This window comes from Urocampus carinirostris, chromosome 17 (genome assembly GCF_059441175.1).
Source record: "Urocampus carinirostris isolate Australia breed hairy pipefish chromosome 17, RoL_Ucar_1.0, whole genome shotgun sequence".
Classification (NCBI taxonomy): Eukaryota; Metazoa; Chordata; class Actinopteri; order Syngnathiformes; family Syngnathidae; genus Urocampus; species Urocampus carinirostris.
In genome coordinates this window covers 26,225,155-26,245,566 of record NC_142365.1, presented here as the reverse complement: position 1 = coordinate 26,245,566, position 20,412 = coordinate 26,225,155, and the positions used below count along the sequence as shown (strand labels likewise).

General features: G+C 38.1%; 1 protein-coding gene across 1 annotated transcript in view; it reads right to left on the bottom strand.

The window, feature by feature from the left end:
* Positions 1–18,475, bottom strand: part of dgat2 (diacylglycerol O-acyltransferase 2) — a 32,128-nt gene extending 13,653 nt beyond the window's left edge. Inside the window, exons 1-5 of the mRNA XM_088321365.1 lie at positions 18,272–18,475; positions 13,193–13,321; positions 10,310–10,417; positions 6,090–6,160; positions 460–664 (exon numbers count right to left, since the gene is read on the bottom strand). Of these exons, the coding sequence (XP_088177491.1) occupies positions 460–664; positions 6,090–6,160; positions 10,310–10,417; positions 13,193–13,321; positions 18,272–18,311 (553 nt within the window). The 5' untranslated portion in view covers positions 18,312–18,475. The remainder of the gene's footprint in view (positions 1–459; positions 665–6,089; positions 6,161–10,309; positions 10,418–13,192; positions 13,322–18,271) is intronic.
* Positions 18,476–20,412: the final 1,937 nt, after the last annotated feature.

The following is a 20,412-nucleotide window of genomic DNA, read 5'->3' as shown; positions in this document are numbered from 1 at the left end:
GATGCTCTTTAAAATACAAATAATTACTAATTACAAAATAATTTAGTGCATACGTTTGATTATTAGTGATAATATATTATTAAGTAAACAAAAAAATCTGAGGAAACGTTTGGGAGCCGAGCCAAAAGAGCTGGTTTCCTAAATAGAGCTGCCGTCCTGGGTGCAACCACTAGGGGGCGGGGATGTTTCACATGACAACGCCATAATGACAATGTCGGCATCAATTTTATTTTTTCGTTTTTTTCTTCATTAATTGCGTGGTCTATAGAGTCAGACTGCCAAAAAACATGGTCATGGCAACAATGTCAACCATTTCATTTCACACAAAATCCAAGCATTTTCCTGACTTTGAAAACACAACATTAAAATTCAGGTATTTTCAAAGATTTCAAGCACCAGTGCTAACCCTTGCTAGAAGACCTCACTTAAAAATTCTAAAAGTTGGTCAGAGGCACTCACCTCCAGACATCAGGTAGTCTCTGAGCACCGGCATTCGAAAATTCCCTGCCAAGGTTGCCAGAGAGGGTTTAATTCCTGGAAATTTCTTGGAGAAGCCTGTGGCTTCCGTCCCAAAGTTGCAGAAAGCCCCAAAACAGAAGATACCATGGGGATGGTAGCCAAAAATGTAGTTCCGATTGGGCAGCAGGTTGTGGGTTTTAATTAGCTGTGGAACGATGACAACAACAAGGACTGGTGAGGGAAAACAAAAAAAAACATTTGCACTTTAGGAACTAGGACATCCTTATAATTGGAAAATGTCATAAAAAAACACTATATACTGTACACTGTGTATCTGACACATGAAAAGGCATGAAACTCATGTTATAACAGTATTTTTTTGTTCACAGTACTAGAGACGAATGTTAGAGAATGAAGAAAACAAAGTCATCCTAAAAGATTAAAAGAAAGAAAGGAAAACAGCTCTTTTTTTTACAACTAGGAGGCGCTAAATAATACACAAAGTCCCTATAGACCTGCTAGAGGTATTCATAAACTTGGGGCTTGTTTGGAACGTTCCTTTGAACTTGAAGTAGCTTCCAGCTCATGTTGTCCATAATTGATGGTGGAGCGTGTCCCAAAATGATTAGCCCGCAGAAATAACATGCCATTTTCAAGTTGGTGTGCGTCTCGTGTTTGCAGCTCACACTATTGTCACGGTTGCCCAAGGCGCCCAATTCACCCCGCCTGATTGGCGCCAGCTGCGGCTCATTGACTGATTGGCTTGCCTCCTATTTAAGCTCAATGCTCTTACTCACCCTTTGTCAGTCCGTTATCCATGTGTCGTTCGCCAAACGAAATGGCTTTATAAGCCGGCTCATTTAAATCTCAAATTTTGCTCTCTTAAACTCTCACTCACCCTCTCTCACGCACTGATGTCGTCCTTCTCACTCACACTCTCCTACGCTCTCTCTCTCACACTCACGCTCTCTCACACTCTGTCACGCGCACTCACTTGCTGTCATGCTCTCTCACTCACTCATATTCTCTCTCACTCTCCTATGCATTCTCTTACTCACATTCTCAATCAACTCTTACACTCTTAACTCTATGTCACGCACACTCACAGTCTCTCACTCTCACACACACTCCCGCCCTGCCACACTAACGCTCTCCCACATATACTCACGCTCACACTCACTTTCTCACACACACTCACTCTTTCCTACATATACTTACACTCTCTCTTGCTCTCACGCTCAGTCTCTCACACTCACTTACGATCTCTCACGCACTCTCTCCTACATATACTTACACTCTCTCTTGCTCACTCAAACTCACCGTCTCTCACACTCACTCTCTCCCACATATATTCACGTTCACACTCACTTTCTCAAGCACACTCACGCTCTCCTACATATACTCACTCAAATGTTTAAATCTAAACTTAAAACTCACTTCTACTCCATTGCATATGAATAATAACCTACTCTTCTTGTCGGCTGAAAAATAGTCTGTGTAACATAGTGTACTAATCTGTGAAGCCCTTAGAGACTTATTGTGATTAAGGGCTATACAAATAAAAATGACTTGACTTGACTCTCTCACACTCACTCAGGGTCTCTCACCGGCCCCCACACTAACGCGCACTCACGCTCTCCCACGTATACTCACACGCTCACACTCACTTTCTTACGAACACCAACACTCTCCCACATATACAGTACTCACACTTTTTCATGCTCTCTTACACTGTCACGCCCACTCACACTCAGTCATTCTCTTTCACCCTCACTGTCTCTCACACTTTCTCTCACTCTGTCATAATGAGTGCCGTTATCTTTTTTAGTATAAACATTTGATTGTAGTATACTATAACATAGCAGCATCATTTACAAATCCAAGGACATATTATAAATTAATTAATTTTGTGCATCATATTTGATCACTAATGGTAAAATATCATTAAAAGTCAAGTTATGTTTATTTGTATAGCCCTTAATCACAAAGAGACTCAAAGGGCTGCACAGATCAAAGACTATGTGACATTGTTGGTCCCATATGAACCATCTCGGACCCTGAGAACCACAGGGACAGGCCTTCTGCTGGTGCCCGGAGCCAGGACTAAACAGGGTGAAGCTGCGTTTCAGTTCCATGCAGCTAAACTCTGGAATAGTCTTCCTGATGACGTCAGACAGGCGTCTACAGTGTTTAAGTCCAGGCTGAAAACAGTTCTGTTCAACTGTGCATACAACTGAAAGGGTTCTATCTGCACTCTTCACTTTTACTTTATTTTAATTCGTTGATTTTATTATGTGGTTTTAATTCTTTTTAAAAAACACATTTTACATTTTCGATGTCTTTTCTTCTATGTTTTAACTGTAATTGTGTGTTTTTAACCTGTCTCTTTCCCATTTCTGTAAAGCACTTTGAATTGCCTTGTGTATGAATTGTGCTATACAAATAATTTGGCTTGCCTTGCCTATTGCAAACTACAGACTATTATGACACAATCCCCTCATCTAAAACCTACATGGGGGCAAATAATACGCATATCACCAATATAAAATATAGGTTATTCATATGCTATAGAGTAGAAGTGTGTTTAAGATTAGAATCTGTGGGAATCTCAGGGTGAAGAGCATTCCACAGCACCGGGGCCCGGATGGAGAACGCTCTCGAACCTGAAGATATATTTAGGAAAGAGTCAGCTCTTTTCAGCAAGCGGAGCCAAAAGAGCGTTCTCTAAAATGATCTGGAATTCCGTGCGTGATGCCATTTCAAACTGTGCCATGATGTTAACTTTTACAGACATATATAAAAAGTAAAGCAAGTACAGTACGACACTTGTTATGTACTGTATTCCTTTTTCGCATGGCAAACATTTCTTAGAATGACGACAACAACACAAACATGACATAGCAAGGTCCACATACGTACAAAGTCCAAATCATTGTGATGGACAAAGTTCAAAGTATCACATCAAGTCCCTCCCTTTAGTTAAGTAGATATTACTTGCACAACATTACGGTACATACAGTAGATATACAAGTAATTGTATATTGTGTTTATAACAAGGTTTTATTCTAGGACAGAGGAGGGCAAACTACAGTCTGCAGGCCACATGTGACGCATCAGGTTTTTGAATCCAGCCCCTTAATGGGTATATATATATATATATATATATATATATATATATATATATATATATATTTATTTATATATGGTAAATGTAGTACTTCTAATAACAAAATAAAAATATTTATTTGGGTGTCAGTTTTGTCATCATTGTCTTTCCGAGTGTCCACTACTACAAAACTAAATGTTCTTAAAACAGGGACCTAATACGTTTGCTTTAATTCTGAAAAAACTCTACAGAAATTACTATTATACAATACAATAATCCTACTGCTTAAATCCCACAAAAATACTGCAAAGGTACAGATACAAGTACATTAGTACTACAAAATGTGACTACAAGAATACTGCACAAATACTGGGGTTAAACCACAAAAATACTAGGAAAAAAAAAGTGTCAAATTTATTGCATAAAACAGCTTAATATTTTGCTTTAGTTCTGTGTTTTTTAAAACTAAATGTTCAAAATAATCTATTTAGACACAAATATAAAATGAAATTACCTCCTTGGCCCAGGCCCCCAAATAAGTTTTCCTACCCATGCTTTAGGACAGGGGTCACCAACTTTTTTTTAAGCTGAGAGCTACTTTTTGAAACCAATTAGCGCATAGGGCTACCAGTTTGATATGCATTTAGATAATAACTTGTAATTACCATCTTATTACTTAGTCAATTCTATGGTATTACTTATTAAATCGTCTGTCAACCACTAAACATCATGTCAGTTCGAAATGTAATTTCCTAGAAAGATCACAATGACATATAATTATAACTAGTCTGCGGGCTACTCAGGTAGTCACGGTGGGCTACCTGCAGGCATCACGTTGCAGACCCCTGCTCCAGAAAACAAAACTTAACACTTTGACCTATAAATTAAAAATGTGATTAAACTATTAAAATTAAATATATATATATATATATATATAACTTTCCAGCCTATAGGGCTAAGCAACATTAGGTCAATGCCTCAAAAGGATACCCAAATGTGAGAAAATAGTATATGTTTTAATGGCATAATATCTGTATCCATTTCAGTGGTACATTCCATTTATTTTCCAAGATAACGCATTTTGAAGACAGCCTGTCTCGTCTGTGACTTCCTAAGCTGTGACATCATCAGGGTAACACCTAGCCCAGGGGTCTCCAACGTGGTACCCCCTTAGGAAAGCTGAGACTTGCTCTGAAAATAGTTCACCAGTGCTGGGCCATTGTGATTTTCTAGTAAAATATTTTCTTTAGTAGTTGAGTCGATTTAACTGTACCTCCATCAATTACTGTTTTAATAACGTAGTAACAACATGATAAATTATTTTGGAAATGCACGTGACCTTTTCGCCAATTTGTAACAAAGAATCTCAGTTTGAGAAAGGTTGGAGACTACTGACCTAGGCAAAGAGGTTTTGAGTGTTTTAAGCAGAATTTTTGGTAGTTTTTATGGAGAATGACTAGATTGTGTCGCATGTAGGTGTGCAATGATACAACAAATCGCGATCAGCCAAAAATAACACACAGAGAGCTAACAGGGCATAACCCAGCTGGGACCGGGAGGCTATCTGGCTGCTAAAAAGGGCTAACCTGACCAATCGGTGGAAAAACGAGAGGCTGGTCGACCAAAAGCATGCAGTGAGCAGCCAGGATAACTGGGAACCTACAACAGCCAGGCTAGCCAGCCACTAAAGAGGGCTAACTGACTGATCGGCAGAAAAACAGGATACCGGTCGACCGAAAATATGTAGTAAAACAACCTACAATGAAAAACGGCCAGGGCAAACAACGCGACTCTAGCGGGAATAAAATAATGGTCAAAGCAGGCTTGCCAGCTAGCTGACTTCTTATGGGGCTAACCTGGACCAAACAAAACTGGAGGCCTTCAGAAAACTGTATGGTAACGGGGAGCTATCTGGACAATATTACACCAATTGTAAGACACGTGACGAAAAACACAAAGGAAATGTCACAATCACCTGCTTAAAAAAGGCAAAGGCAAAAAAGGAATGCACGCTGTACACGATACCTCACGCAGCTTTCGATGATCAAGGCATGCAAATTGGACAAGTCACCCATTGACACAGTGAGCAAATTTCCAATTTGTCCAAGCAGAAATGAGCACTTTGAAATTGCGGTTTATTACAATGGCCGTCTGTTTTTCAACGGGACCCACGGTTGTAATAAGTCTATCTGGTGACATGACAGCTCAACAGGATATAACCCAAATTGGTCAACTTTGAGACTAAATCTTTCGAGTCCAGCGACGCGTGGTATTATGCAACATATGTGCAAGATTGTGGGGAGGAACACTACACATTCTGAGACTAATTGAAAAAATACATGTATTTTATAACCCCTTTAAGAGACAGCATGACCTCTGATAAGTTTATCTATTATGTCACACCTGATCATAACCTGAAATGAATAACAATTGAGTCAGCAGTTGGTGTTGTATTCTTTTTTTCCACAATTAGACAATCATACCTTTCCCATTCATTTCTTTTGAATAGATTCAGATGACTTACCTGAATTGGAAAATAGTCCCGAAAGTATGTCCACACCGTCCAACTTCTGACCCATGAAGAGCGCCTGCCACCTGTTCACAGAACATGTTGTAAATAAGTGAAATAAGGCTGTAGTGTGGGAGGTATACTAGCTTTGATTAGTATACTCCAAAACAGTCAAAAATTAACTGTCAGAACCATATTTATTTATCTAATCATTTTGATATATATTTGTTAGGTCTTTAGTAGGTTCTATTTACTGTAAACGTCATTTAAAACGTTTTTAACATTCTATCAGTTCGCCCCTCAACATGTAGCTGATTATGTTTTACATGGCCCTTCCATCTATTTCACGTTGGACACCCTTAGTCTAAGGCAATGATTTTCAACCATTGTGCTGCGACACACTAGAGCAGGGGTGGCGAACACGTTTGACACAAAGAGCCGAAATTCTTAACTGTGAGAGTCAAGGAGCCACACCACGCACTGACCTGCCATGACAGACAGATACACACACAATTAAAAACATATTATTTACCATAACACACATAAAATAACACATAACACTATTTCCGTTACGCTTTGCATTTTAACATTTTGACCCTGAGGGTAACAGTCTGCATGCTCATGAAATGTTTACTTAATTTCCCAGCATTAGACGTAACCTACGCAGATGATTGGCAGTCAGTTATGTGTCAGGAGCAGCATAAAAACAACAAATCTGCCAAATTAATTTCAAAATATTCTTTATTATTTGTTACTAACTCTGATGGACTCTAGTGTGTTTCAAGAGGGGGAAAAAAACTAAACATGAAACGAGGCAAAGAGCCACAGTATATAGAAAATATGATGAGGCAAAGAGCCGCATTCTTATTGGCCAAGAGCCGAATGCGGCTCTAGAGCCGCGTGTTCGCCACCCCTGGTCTAAAGTGCCATGAGAGATCGTCAGGTGTGCCGTGAGAAATTATCCAATCTCACTTTTTCAAATGTAAAATTTAATAAAACATTGATGAATCATTTTCTGAGAATATGTAATTGTCAAGTGTCTGTGCTGTAAAAACTGGGGGTATTATAAATTGTATCGTAATTAAACATACTGTTCAGTGTCATTTTATAACATTTTTGGTTAGTGGTTTGCCGCACAATTTTTCCAACGTGAAAAAAAAAAGGTTGAAAAACACTGCTCTAGGGTAACACGCAAAAAATTGAAGGTAACGAGGGTAATTTCACTATATATTTTTTACAGGAATACAGAAGTTTGAAAAAATGATCAATTTTATGAACATAACGTTTTTACTGCCAGAAATTGTATTCTTTTTCGTTTTTGGATATTAAGAAAAAGCGGTACCACCTATCAAACACATTTTGGGGGAGCACATCATTTTTTCAGCATATACGCGAGCCAATGAAAATGGTGCGCGGGCTACAGATAGCCCCTGGGCCACTAGACACTCCATGCCAATGGGTTTGTAACTAATATAGCTTTACATCAAAAACACAGTACTCTCGAATGGCAGATCAAATCCATCTTGCTAATTGCTTTCTCGTACTTAGCCTTGAAGCTAACATAAGGCATAAATGTTTTAGTCTTTTATCCCCATTAGCTATAAATGACTGGGGGAAAAAATAAATAAAAATGAACTGTCAACCTCCTATTCTTTATATTTTAAATATATTCTTTCGTAAAACTGACAGCTATTGGAAAATAATCATGCATTTTTGAGCTTTTTTGTTCTGGTACTACTCCTTGCAGCGTGAGTCTAATTATTTACACATTAAAAGGGACAGTGTGTGATATTTAGTTCCTTCTTATGGTACAAAACCTTCATTCAGGAAAAAGAAAGCACTCATTTGAATAATGGGACAAAATTCATGAATTATCACACTGATATTTTTAAAAATATTCATTGTTCGAGAAATTTGTATTTCGGCAACATAGTAAAATCTATACTTACGTAGTAGTCGCGGGCATGTTTGTCTGGCATCATCATTTGGGACTGTTTTTTGTTCGCATTACAGTGCCATTTAGTGGTCCAATATTACACAGTGTACTTTTAATTACACTTACTCCCTAGCACCGGGTGGAATTTTACTAATTTACATTGAATTTAAGGTGAACATGATTTTACCTTCACAGCGTCGACTAAGTTGACGAGCTTGAGAGTGTGTTAATGTAGACATGGCCGGTTATTCTTAACACCTGTTAGATTTTGTTAAAAATTAAAATTTAAAAGAAATTCAAAGTACACGTCTGCATTGTTGGGAATAACGGCGTTCTTTTTTCAGTAACAGGGAAATCGGACTAAAATACATAAGTTTTGGTGCGCTTTCACATACGTTTTGGTGCAGGTTTACGTTTTATTTTTTTCACGCATGTTTTGCGCACGTTTCCGTATGTTTTAGGTGTTTATGTGCATGCTGATTGTTATTTTTGTCACGGTTGCCATGGCGCCCAATTGGCGCCGCCCGTGTGGCGCCAGCCGCGGCTCGTTTAAAGATTGGCTTTCTGTTTATTTAAGCTCAGTGCTCTCACTCTTCCTTGGTCAGTCTGTCATCGAACATCTGCCCCGCAAGGCGTGGGTTTTGACTCGGTCCTGTTTCCTGTTGGTATTTCCTGTCCGGTATGGTTCCTGTTTATTATGTCCTGTTTAATTACCGATTCCAGTTTGGTTCCCGTCTAGTTTGTCCTGTTTAATTCCGTTATCCCTTTATGATATCAATCGTGTCTGTCCCGTCCTGTCAGGTATGGACGCCATCTGTCTGATATCTGCTCGGGCAATTGGTATCGATCTCGTCGGCCTCTGGCTACCTATCATTCCACGCCAGACTGCTGCCTAATATACATGACTCCCCATTTTCCATAAAATAAAAGGCTTGTGTGAGAAACATCACGCATTTGGGTCCTGATCCTGTTCTGGTTCTTGACAATTTTATTAGATTGTTTTCTGTTTCTTTTTGTTGCGCTTCAAGTGTAGGATAAATCTGTTGCTGTTGAGGTGCAATAAATATTTTTGACATACAACAGCTTTTTAAAGGAACAAAATTAGTTCCTTCTCCTGGTAACTAGTTACTTTTACTTTGGAGTAATTCAGTTACAAACACTTTTTTGGAAGGAGCAGTGAGTAACTATAACTAATTACTTTTTAAAATTCCTAACTATGCGGCATGGTGGGTGGGTCTGCGGACGTTCGGGGTTCTAGTCCAGCTGCCGCAACCTCCCCGTGTGGAGTTTTCATGTTCTCTCCGTGCCTGCGTGGGTTTCCTCCGGGCACTCCGGTTTCCTCCCGCATCCAAAAAACATGCACGTCAGGTTAATTGGCTGGTCCAAATTGTCCCTAGGTATGAATGAGCGAGTGAGTTGCCTGTCTCTGTGTGCCCTGTGACTGGCTGGCAACCAGTTCAGGGTCTCCCCTGCCCGAAAATAGATAGAATAGGCTCCAGCAACCCCGTGACCCTACTGAAGATAAGCAGTGCAGATAATGTATGGATTGATATATTCATAACTAGTATCACAGGAGTTCACACTGCAAAAATAGCATCTTTCAATATGCATCGCCTGAACAGTTTTAAACTTCACAAAGTATACCACTCACCGCTGATAACAGTTGCCCCCCACACATTTCACACATTTTGTATTGTTGTCCCACCTCAAGCTATACAGTGAGTAAAAAGCCAAAATTGTTTTGCGTTTTACAACTTGTTTTGGGAGATCAGTGAATATTTTAATTTATATTTCAAGTGTTTTTCATAAAATTACCAATTACTAAATAATTGGGTGCATAATGTTTTATTATGATTGTCAATACATCATTAAAAAAACAGCCGTTTGGGTAGCCGAAAGGCTGTTCTCAGTGAGCAGTTTCTAAATTGAGCTGTCCTTTTAGGTTCGACCAGTAGGGGGCGGTGACGCTTCGCATGACATCATAATGAAAAGCCACCAGAGCAGGCGTGTTGACAATATTTTCATATTTTTTAAACATTTTTCTTCATCTATTCCGTCATCTATAGCATCAGACTGCCAGGAAACATGGCAATGGCAACATCTTCAAAGCATTTTCAAGATTTTCACCCAAAATTCAAGCATTTTCCTGACTTTGAAAACCACATTAAAATTCCAGTTTTTACGAGGATTTCAAGCACCCATTTCTAAACCCTGCTTGGAACTTTTTCATGATGATTAGGTCCGTTAGTCAAATCACATGTTTGTTGTTCAAAAACAGTGAGCGACCCTTTGGAAATACCTTGTTTTGGGGTGTTCCAGTCAACAATGAGCCAGGCGGTGTAAAGGGCAGCGATAAGCCAACAATCAGTCCAGAACATGTAGATTAGCAGCACAGTGCAGACTGCCCCTAAAAGAGGAGGGGGAGGACTGTGAAAAACCAAGAATGGGAACTCAAAAGTATTCATGTCGACCAGGGGTCTCCAACGTGGTGCGCCCAGGGACAGCTGAGGTGCCTGTGGAGCTGGGTCATTGTGATTTTCTAGTAAAATCATTTTTTATTGGTTGGCTGAGTCTATTTAGCCATATTTTTAACAATTAAACTGGTATTAACATAGTTATAACATAGTAATATTATAAAAATAATAAGAAACTCAAATAAATAAATCCCGGTTCATGGGCTTCGTGGACAATTTCAAGTACTGATAATTATTTTAAGCAATTAATTAAAAGCATAGAATGAGAGTATATTCATGTATCAAACACATTTATTCATTTTTTTATTGATTTATTTTACAAGAAATACAACAAACTAAATTCCAATTTATGAGTTTTGTAAAGCGAATAAGCAGAAAATGCAGTTTCTTAAACTAGCTATCAGGCTAACTTTTTAGTTTTGTAGCTAGTTACCTTCCCACATTTGTAGCTATTTAGCAAGCGATCGAGCCAACTTTTAACATTTTTTGCAGGCTATGTAGCGAACATTTGATCTTTTTTGCCTCATGTTTCCTTGCCCTCATGTAGGTTTTAGAGCAGGGGATGGTCTAATAATAGTCTGTAGTTTACAATAGTCGGTGGTCTGTGCAGCCCTTTGAGACTCCTTGTGATTAAGGGCTATACATATAAAAGTGACTTGACAAAATTTTGGCCCCCTTTATTAGCCAGCTATGTAGCTCATTTTAGTTTTTTACCCGTTTACTTTTCTAGCATGCCATCAAACTACTTTTTGGCTATTTAGCAAGCCATCTAAGTTGCTATTTTAGTAATTCATGTCAAACTGGGTGCCTTTTGCGCTAATTAGTCGCAAAAAATAGCTCTCAGCTTGAAAAAGGTTGGAGACCCCTGTTCTAGATGTTTTTCAACAAGTGTGCCGGGGCACACTCGTGTGCCGTGAGAACTTGTGTAGTGTGCTGCAAATAAAGAACATGCCATTGTTTTTTTCCTAGTGACCAACCAAGTAACTAACTTTCATCCATATCAGTAAGTGGGAACACATAACACTTTAGTACAGGCACAAATATAAAATACCTTTAAGTTTGCCTGGAAAAGAAAAAAATAAATGGAATAAGGTAAAGAAGCTTGCATGTATTTTCAATTATAATTAAGTTATTTTACTGAAGAAAAAAACGGAACACATTGTCCATTTAAGCTTTAAAAATAAAATGAAAGTTAGATGTGACATTTTAAACATTTTCAACTGACCGTGTGGCTCGAGATTCATCTCATCAGCCGTACCGCTTATCCTCATTAGGGTCGCGGGGGGGCTGGAGCCCATCCCAGCCATCTCCGGGCACTGGGCAGGGGACACCCTGAACTGGTTGCCAGCCAATCGCAGGGCACACAGGGACAGACAACTCATTCGCTCATTTACACCTAGGGACAATTTGGACCGGCCAATTCACCTGAAATGCATGTTTTTGGATTGTGGGAGGAAACCGGAGTGCCCGGAGGAAACCCACGCAAGCACGGGGAGAACATACAAACTCCGCACAGGATGTCTGGAGCTGGATTTGAACCCACGACAGGTTCCCATGACATGAACTGTGCCGCACAAGCGCTAACCACTGCGCCGCCGTGCTGCCCTGGCTCGAGATTATTTAATAAAATTAAATAATAAGTATGCCTTGGCTCAGAAAAGGTTGAAAAACACTGATCTAGATCAGTACAAAGACGACAGAATAGGCCACAAGACCCGGCATTAGTATGCACATACACATGAAGATTAGTCTCTACTAATGAGACGGCATGCTAATTCTTTAGGTCTGGTTTGGCTTTCTCGTCAATTATCGTATTTACTGGTGTACAACGCACTTTTTTTACACAACTCAAAGTTCAGGTGCACATTATAAATAAGGTTTTTTTTTTGTTATTACCATAACATTCATTTTACCATATTTGTGCAAGTATTGATGTAAAATTGTATTCATGCCTATGCTTACTTTGCACAATATTGCCTATTTTGCACTACCGCATATTGCACTAATACAATCCCCAAACTGTATGTAAACACCCTACATGCCCACACTCTCTTGTGTAAATTATCCTTTATCTTTTTTTGTTTTCTGTTATCCTTACTGTAAATTGTGCAACTGGAGTGTCACGTCCAATTTCGTTGTCACAATATGTTCAACCTATTTTGTAACAATGATAATAAAGGTATATTCTATTCTATTCTATTCTATTCTATCAGTCAAGAAATATCGCTGACCACAATTGCAAAACATTGGATGCAATGGAAAGCGAACCCGGGTCGTTGCAGTGAGAACACCGAATCCTAACCACTAAAATACGAGTGATATAAACACCATCCGAAAAGGCAAAGGATTTTTTTTTATCATTATCAAACTAATTTTATTCACGGTACAAGAGACCAATGTCAGGGAATGGAAAAATCAAAGTCGTCCTGAAAGATACAAATCAACGCAAAAAGAACAACAATATAATACAATTCAAACCTTATGTGGGCATCGAGTTCATAGTTGACGTTGTCAATAATGAGTTTCTATCATGGCGGCACGTTTTAAACAATGTTACTTACAATGCTTAGTTTAAGCTTGGAAAAGTGAAACATAATTTTACACAGCTTTTTGATTTAAAAAAAATAGGGCTGCATGTTACACAGGTGTGTGCGTTATACACACATAAATACGATAACTGAAATGTGAAATTACCGACATGCACGTACCCAGTGCTAAAAAGGTGATGACCCACTGAAGTACAGAGATGGCCTGGAGATGTTTCTCCATTCTGGATCCGCATGGCCAAAAAGCCAAGGGCAGGTCCTGCAAGGAGGATAGGATGCTGGAGCCGGTGCCTGCACAGATAGATAGATACTTTGTTCATCCCCGAAGGGAAATTCACATTTCCAGCAGCATCCCTGAGCTGAGAACAATCGAGAACAATCGAAAATAACACGGGAGCTGCTGGAGTGGCTGCCATTCGTGACGGCGCCGGAAGAAAAGATTCAATTTGAATCATGTACAAACAAACAAACAATTGAATCATGTACAAACAAACAAACAAACAAAATATTAATGTTTCAATAAGTGGAGTGTTAATGAAATGGGGGGAAAATAATCAATAGTCACATAGAAAAAATATATATACCATATTCTCTGGACTTTATGGCGCACCCTAAAACACCAACATGGCCAAAAAATTCAATGTGTGGCTTATAATCCAGTGAGTCTTATATACCGTGAAAGTACGATGGATAAAATTGGATATGGATAGTTAAAATTGAATGATACTGCATACACAGGTAACTGTTCTGCCTTTGAGAAACAGTATTCTCAAGTGTCTTCCTGTGGTTAATATAATCATTGCAAATCCTCTTTTGTTTTCACTTTTGACAATAATTGTAAGTATGAAATATTTTGTGAATAATTGATAGATTTGTGTTAATGGTACCGAATGTATCTGTATGGTTAGCAAGCTAACATAACTTTTTTGCACTTTGTTTCTAGTTTAGTTTTTAGTTTTACGGTGACCTTATGAGGTTTATGGTTAAGGCCATTTTCCGAATCAACAGAAACTAAAGAAAATAAGTCAGCTTATTTGGGGTGTCTTTCTCTAGCTGTCCAGTTGGTGAAAAAAGGGATACTTAGGAGTGAGAACAGCACAGTAACCATTTATGAATGAATTAATAAATGTTGGTGGTGAAACCAGATGTCATAGTGTTGTATTAAATAAAATATTTTAATTCAAATGTGTTCATTTTTTATGCAACCTTCGCCCATACTGTTAATTCTGTGCGCCTAACACAAGAACATTTTGGGGGGTTCGCCTTAAATCGTGTGCACCTTATAGTGCGGAAAAGCTGGTATACATCTATAGCCCTAAAAAGAATAGTTGAAACCTGCAAAGAAATTGAAGTATAACTATCAAGTGATACGCAAAGACTGCTGGCTAACTAGGGGCTATAGTTAAGAGTCAAGTAGGAATGAAAGCCAATATAAACTCTGTTGAAGACCTGACTAATCCCATCAGTCTGCACTGAAAATAACTCAGCACCAGGGCATTGTACCTGCAGAGTAGTTGGGCTCACTGTTATGGGGGAAACAGGATTAGTAATGCATACAGGGTTCATACACACTTTTCATGACCAAATTCAAGCACTTTTTAAGGACTTTCAAAACCAACTTTTAAATTTTTTTCAGTACCATTACAAGACCACATCCAGTGTGAACCGTGTGTTTTGCAGAGCCACAAATAGATCTGTGATTTACACATGTGATTTTTTTTTCATCTTTTGTGGCATTTATCCACACATATAATTTTTAGATCTTGACGAAACCGCAAATATGGATTTGAACAATATGTGTGTAAATATTTTTTAGACAAATCTCTCTCTCTATATCGGTAAGTCAAGTCATTTATTTGTATAGCCTTTAAGCACAAGGAGTCTCAAAGGACTGCAAAGACTACAGATCATTGCAAACTACAGACTATTATTACACCATCCCCTGATCTAAAACCTACATGAGGGCAAGGAAAAACTTAATTACTTAGGCATGAGGAAAATAAAGAAACCTTGACAACGGGCGCACATCCAGGATGACCAAGCTGCAATAAGTTGCCAAATTCAAACTTTGCAATGTTCATGTGTATAACAAGTTACTTCTCCAAGATGCCTGTCTGCTATTGCTCAACGCTATTTAAGATGCTGATCTGCTACTGGTTTGTGTCACAACATCATGAAAATGCCCAAATGCTATTGGCCGGGCTCTCTCCCAAAAAGTATTCATCTCTCTCACTTCGTTTAGTTCAGAATATCCATTTTTTTGTGCTGACTTTGTGAGCAAGTACAATACAATACTTTTGTGTACTTTATTAACTTTGGGTTCCAAGACGCTAAAGGAAGTAGCAAAAAAATGATAACGATGGAAACATGGTAAATGGTCTGCATTTATATAGCACTTTTCAAGTCAATGAAGACCTCCCAAAGCGCTTTACAATGTGCTTTACACTTAACCATTTACACACATTCGCACACAAATAGCGGCCATGCAGCTATGCAAGGCGCCGACCTGCTTATTGGGGGCATTAGGGATTCAGTGTCTTGCCCAAGGACACTTCGACATGTAACACGGAGGAGCCGGGAATCGAACAAACAAAGCTTTATCTTGTCGTACTTACTTCATAAAACGTTATTTTCATGTTTTTAATCTGGGGCGCAGAAAGGACAATGTCGTACAAAACAATGCCAGCTGCAGTTTATAATTAGGGAAGAAGAAATGCAATAGCAAAGTTAGCCACCAGGGACCAGCATCGGTGACATTTTTCAAGCACACTTGTTGAGAAACATGGTAACAATTTCAAGCATTTAAAAAAGAATGATCCAAAATGCAAGCACTATAATATTTGAAAACACAACTTTAAAATGCAAGCATTTAAAGGTTTAAGCACCTGTGCGAACCATGCGTGTAAGCCAATTCGTTTAAATATCTATAAAAATAAAATGAAAAAATCAGTGGTGTGTACAGATATATTCAACGTAGTGATGTAGTTCCTGCCTTCCTTCAAAAGTGTCCTTTTGAAATATTTTGAAATTGTAACATTTGTAAGGAATATCCTTTTTTGTTTTAACATCAAAAAAGTGTTTATGATCAAACTGACATCATGCCGTCCTTCTCAATTTTGTAAGGGGCCGGTAGCACATTTTGTTACAAAGACAAAATAGGAAATATACAATTTTTGTACTATAGAATTCCATTGTAAGTTGTATTTTGTTATGTTTTTTTTAAATGTGATCTAAATGTAAAATGTTGAAAACCTTGTTTAGGGAATTTGATTAATGAAAGGGTATATCTATATGTTGGGTACTTTTGCAAAGGCATTTTTTCCTCCTCAGAAAACCAGAAGGATTCTGCTCACTACTGAAAATAATGCATAAAATATAAATTTTTGAGTCCCTGTATTTTTCCCTTGTCAATCGATTTTTATTTTTATGCAGGCCAAATTGGTACCCTTTTCTTCCAATGGGATCTGCAAATACATTGCTTGTAAAAATTGCTGAAAAAACCCTACAGAAGGTTACACAAATCATTAAATGCTGCATTTCTCTGAGATAATATACTAACGGATAGGGCACAATTATTTTAGCGCAACTTCTGTGAATAAGTAATTATTTTAAAGGCAGTAATCAATTCTATCGACTGTCTAAACTAGGGGTGGGCAAAACTGGACATTTTGGTTTTAATCTGATCCAAGTACAGGTTATTAGCCGACATTGATATTTCTTTGCTTGAGTTAGTTTATTTCTAATTATGATAAATGTGGTACAAATATTCTATCCACTAAAAAGGGTTCTATTTTTTAATTAAATAACTAACACTAACAGTATAAAAATGTAAACATTTCTATTACACCTCTATCAGAGCAAGAGTGTTAAACCCAAAAAGCACGAAAGTAACGAAAATAGAACTGGAACAAAGTCAATATGAAAAGTTTCAAAATATAGTGCAATAAAAGGTTAAGTCAGAAAGTGCAATAATGTAAACAATATAATGTAAAAACAAAACGAAATACTTCAACGGCAACAATTGTTTCACACAGGAACACAAGTCAAGAGAGTCAAACCAAAAAAGCAGTAACGTAACAAAAATAAAAACCGTAAAACAAAATCAATCAACACGACAAATAAAATACTTTCCATTGCACAATATTTTGAAAATTAAGTGAGTACAGTTACGGGGGGGCTGGAAACCTGGGCCTCAGCACTGCGGGTCGAGCGAACCATCCATCCGCTGTGTCACGGCGACAAGATATTATCCAAATAAAAAAAAGTTGTGCCCAGAAATCCTTTCAGCCTCTGTGTGCAATATAGTATAGCAGCAAGATTATTTTGATGATTAGAATTTGACAATACAGAAGTTGTTGTCAATATATATAATTTTCATTATACTTTTATATATCAGACAAATGCTGGAGCCTGAAAATAGGGTTAGTTCTTTGGTTTCAATGTAAAGAGTTGGTTGGTTGGTTGGTTGAATCCCTTAACCACTAAGGTCGTAGGGTCACCATTGCCTGCTGTGTGTCTTAGGCAAGTACAGGCTGGTGGCGCCAATTGTGGATTTTGACTATGGTGGGTTCTTATTGGAAGGCAAGCTTACGATAAAACAGGGATTACTTTAGTGAAAATAAAGCGTAAACACAATTGGATGCAATTTGAGAGTTATAATATTCAGTATATATAAACTTACAAACCACTGACAACATGATTGTAGTCAAAATGGGAAGACAGTATCGATATCAAGCCAATAATTTTGATTTGCTCCAAGTATAGATAAGATTGATATTTAGATGGATCTGGCCACCCTCAGTCTTATCACTTAGCGGGGCATTTTGGTTTATTTGTCATGATTTGTGTTATCCAGTAAGAAGCGGTCAGCAAAGTACAAAGTTGATAAGTCCTCTTTAAACAGTGACACAGTCGGCACGTGTGTACTGAATACTTTTGAAATAAACCAAAGTACCCCCTGAAGAAAAAAAACACGGGTTTGCTTCATTTTAGTTTTAGATTTACTTGGGGACAGGTTCTTTTATCCATTCTCTGCACCACTAGTCAGGCGATTAACTAGGGCTCTTTCATGTTTTTGAACTTTGTATAAGGGATAACAGAACATAGGTAAAAATACACAGGGAAACTGCCAATATGAAATGAAAATTAAAATGAGAAGTCAGCATTTTTTATTTTTAAAATTGTTGACATTAGTCAAAAGAAAACGGTATCATGTGTCCCAGAATTGGTGCGAGTTCTTACCTTTGAGCACGCCCGAGTAAGCTGCAAGGATTGTCTTCATGCTTCTTGTTGATATTCAGATTTCACATATGAAAAATGAAATGAGATGTTGTGCGGTGGACGTGCCACGATGCTAATAATGCTCCTGACTTACAGCTCCCCCGCCATGACTGATTTCAAGTGCGGTCGCCTTGGTGCCATTTAATCACTGCGGCCGGGGAGGAGTCAACTCGCGTGGACGCGCTAGTCCATTTCACGCAAACGTCCGCGCGCGTGGAGGTGCAACTCTCCTCCACTTCAGATGTTGCACAAGTTTGTCAGAGGCAGTTTTAGGTATATAACATCTACAATTGAATTATAGTTAACATTTTGTTTAAATACATACCTGTCAAGCTCCACGGCTCCATGCCCTTACAAACTGTCGTATTTTCCCTTACAAAATAATCTTACACCATATTTTTTTCAAGCGTGTTTATTTATGTAGTTTAACATGTTATATTGTATGTCTTTCGTTATATCATATATATTGTTAATTAACATTTTGTTGTGAGGTACTGAGTTGCTCGACATGAATGAGGTTTATTATAAAAAAAAAATCAAAAATTAAGTAGTTTGGACGTTCACTGTAGAAGGAAAAAAATACATGAAAATATAAGTGTGAAGCACATTGGAAAGCGCGTTGGGAGATCTTCATTGACTTGAAAAGCGCTATATAAATGCAGACCATTTACCATTTCCCATTTAAGTAGAATGTTCTTATTCAAATTATTAATTCATGTTCTTCATTAAAATTTTGTTGGTAATATACTGATTAAAGGGATAACCACAAACCTGTCTTTTTTCATTTTCTTCTTTTATACTTCCTTTTTTTCTTAACTTCTTTATACAACATAATAATTCGTAATATAATGCATCAAAGCAAGTGAGCCGTTTGAGAGCATGCTTTCTAAATGAGTTTAGCCGAAAAAGCCGATTCTCTAAAAAGAGACGGACTTCCTTTCACTACACAACTACCACGGAATGATGCATGATGGGAAATCCCTAGGCGGCAGATGCATGTGCACAATAGCATCAAAGCGCTCACTTCGTTTGCAACGAAAAAAATGATACAGAGAAAGAGGCAACCGGGGCGAACTCATTTGACTTGATTGATTTGCCGTTTCGTGATAGTCGGTGTATACCGGATGGTACCCATAATTGACAAATTTGTGTTTTTCTGTACAGATTTTCTTGTACGTCTTAAAATCCACAATAAACGTACTTTGTACGGCAAAAACGTACAGGTTGACAGGTATGAAAATAGATTGCTATAAACTTCTTTTAGAGGCTGCTTTTATCAATTCAATGTTCATTTTTTATTGAATTATGGAACTCTTGGGCTTCCATGATACTCCACAGACTCCGTAAGTCACAGTAGCCAATCCAATCCTCTAGTGTGGGGTGGAGAAATTCCTATGCTGGGTTGTTCATATTTTTGTTTTATTTTACTTTTTTATAATTTAGCTACAGTTTTCTTTAACCTGTGCAGTCCTTTGAGACTCTTTGTGATTAAGGGCTATACTTTAAAGATGGTTAAAAGAGTTAAAAGAAAGTTAAAAGTGTTCAAAGAGAGTTTTAAAAATGCTATTATTTTTGGGGGGTGCTTGGGTTGAAAAAACAAAAAATAGATATCAAATTAAGTACTTAAAACAGTGACTTAATATATTTTGCTTTAATTGTGAGTGTTTCAAAACCAATTTGATGAAACTAATCTATTTAAAAAGAAATATGCATGTATATTCATTCATAAATTAAAACATTCAACTGGTCTCAGGATCAGCTCCTTGTGTCAAGAACCGGAACAGAGGAGGACCCAGATGCGTAAAGATTCTCACACAAGCTTTATTTTACGGGAAATGGGGCAGTCATGCACGTTAACACAAATGCCAGTGATTTGGCAATCGCTGGGCTCAAGAGGTCAGTCAGAAGTCTGGCGTGGAACAACAGGAAGCCAGAGGCCGGCGAGAACCATACCAGATACACAAGCTGATACCGGACAGATGGGGTTTACAGGACGGGACAGACAGGATTGATATCAGATTCAGGAGACTGGAGTACGATATCACACAGGTAGACGGAGATGATGCTCGATACTGGAAATTTTAGCAAGGTAACAGACAGGG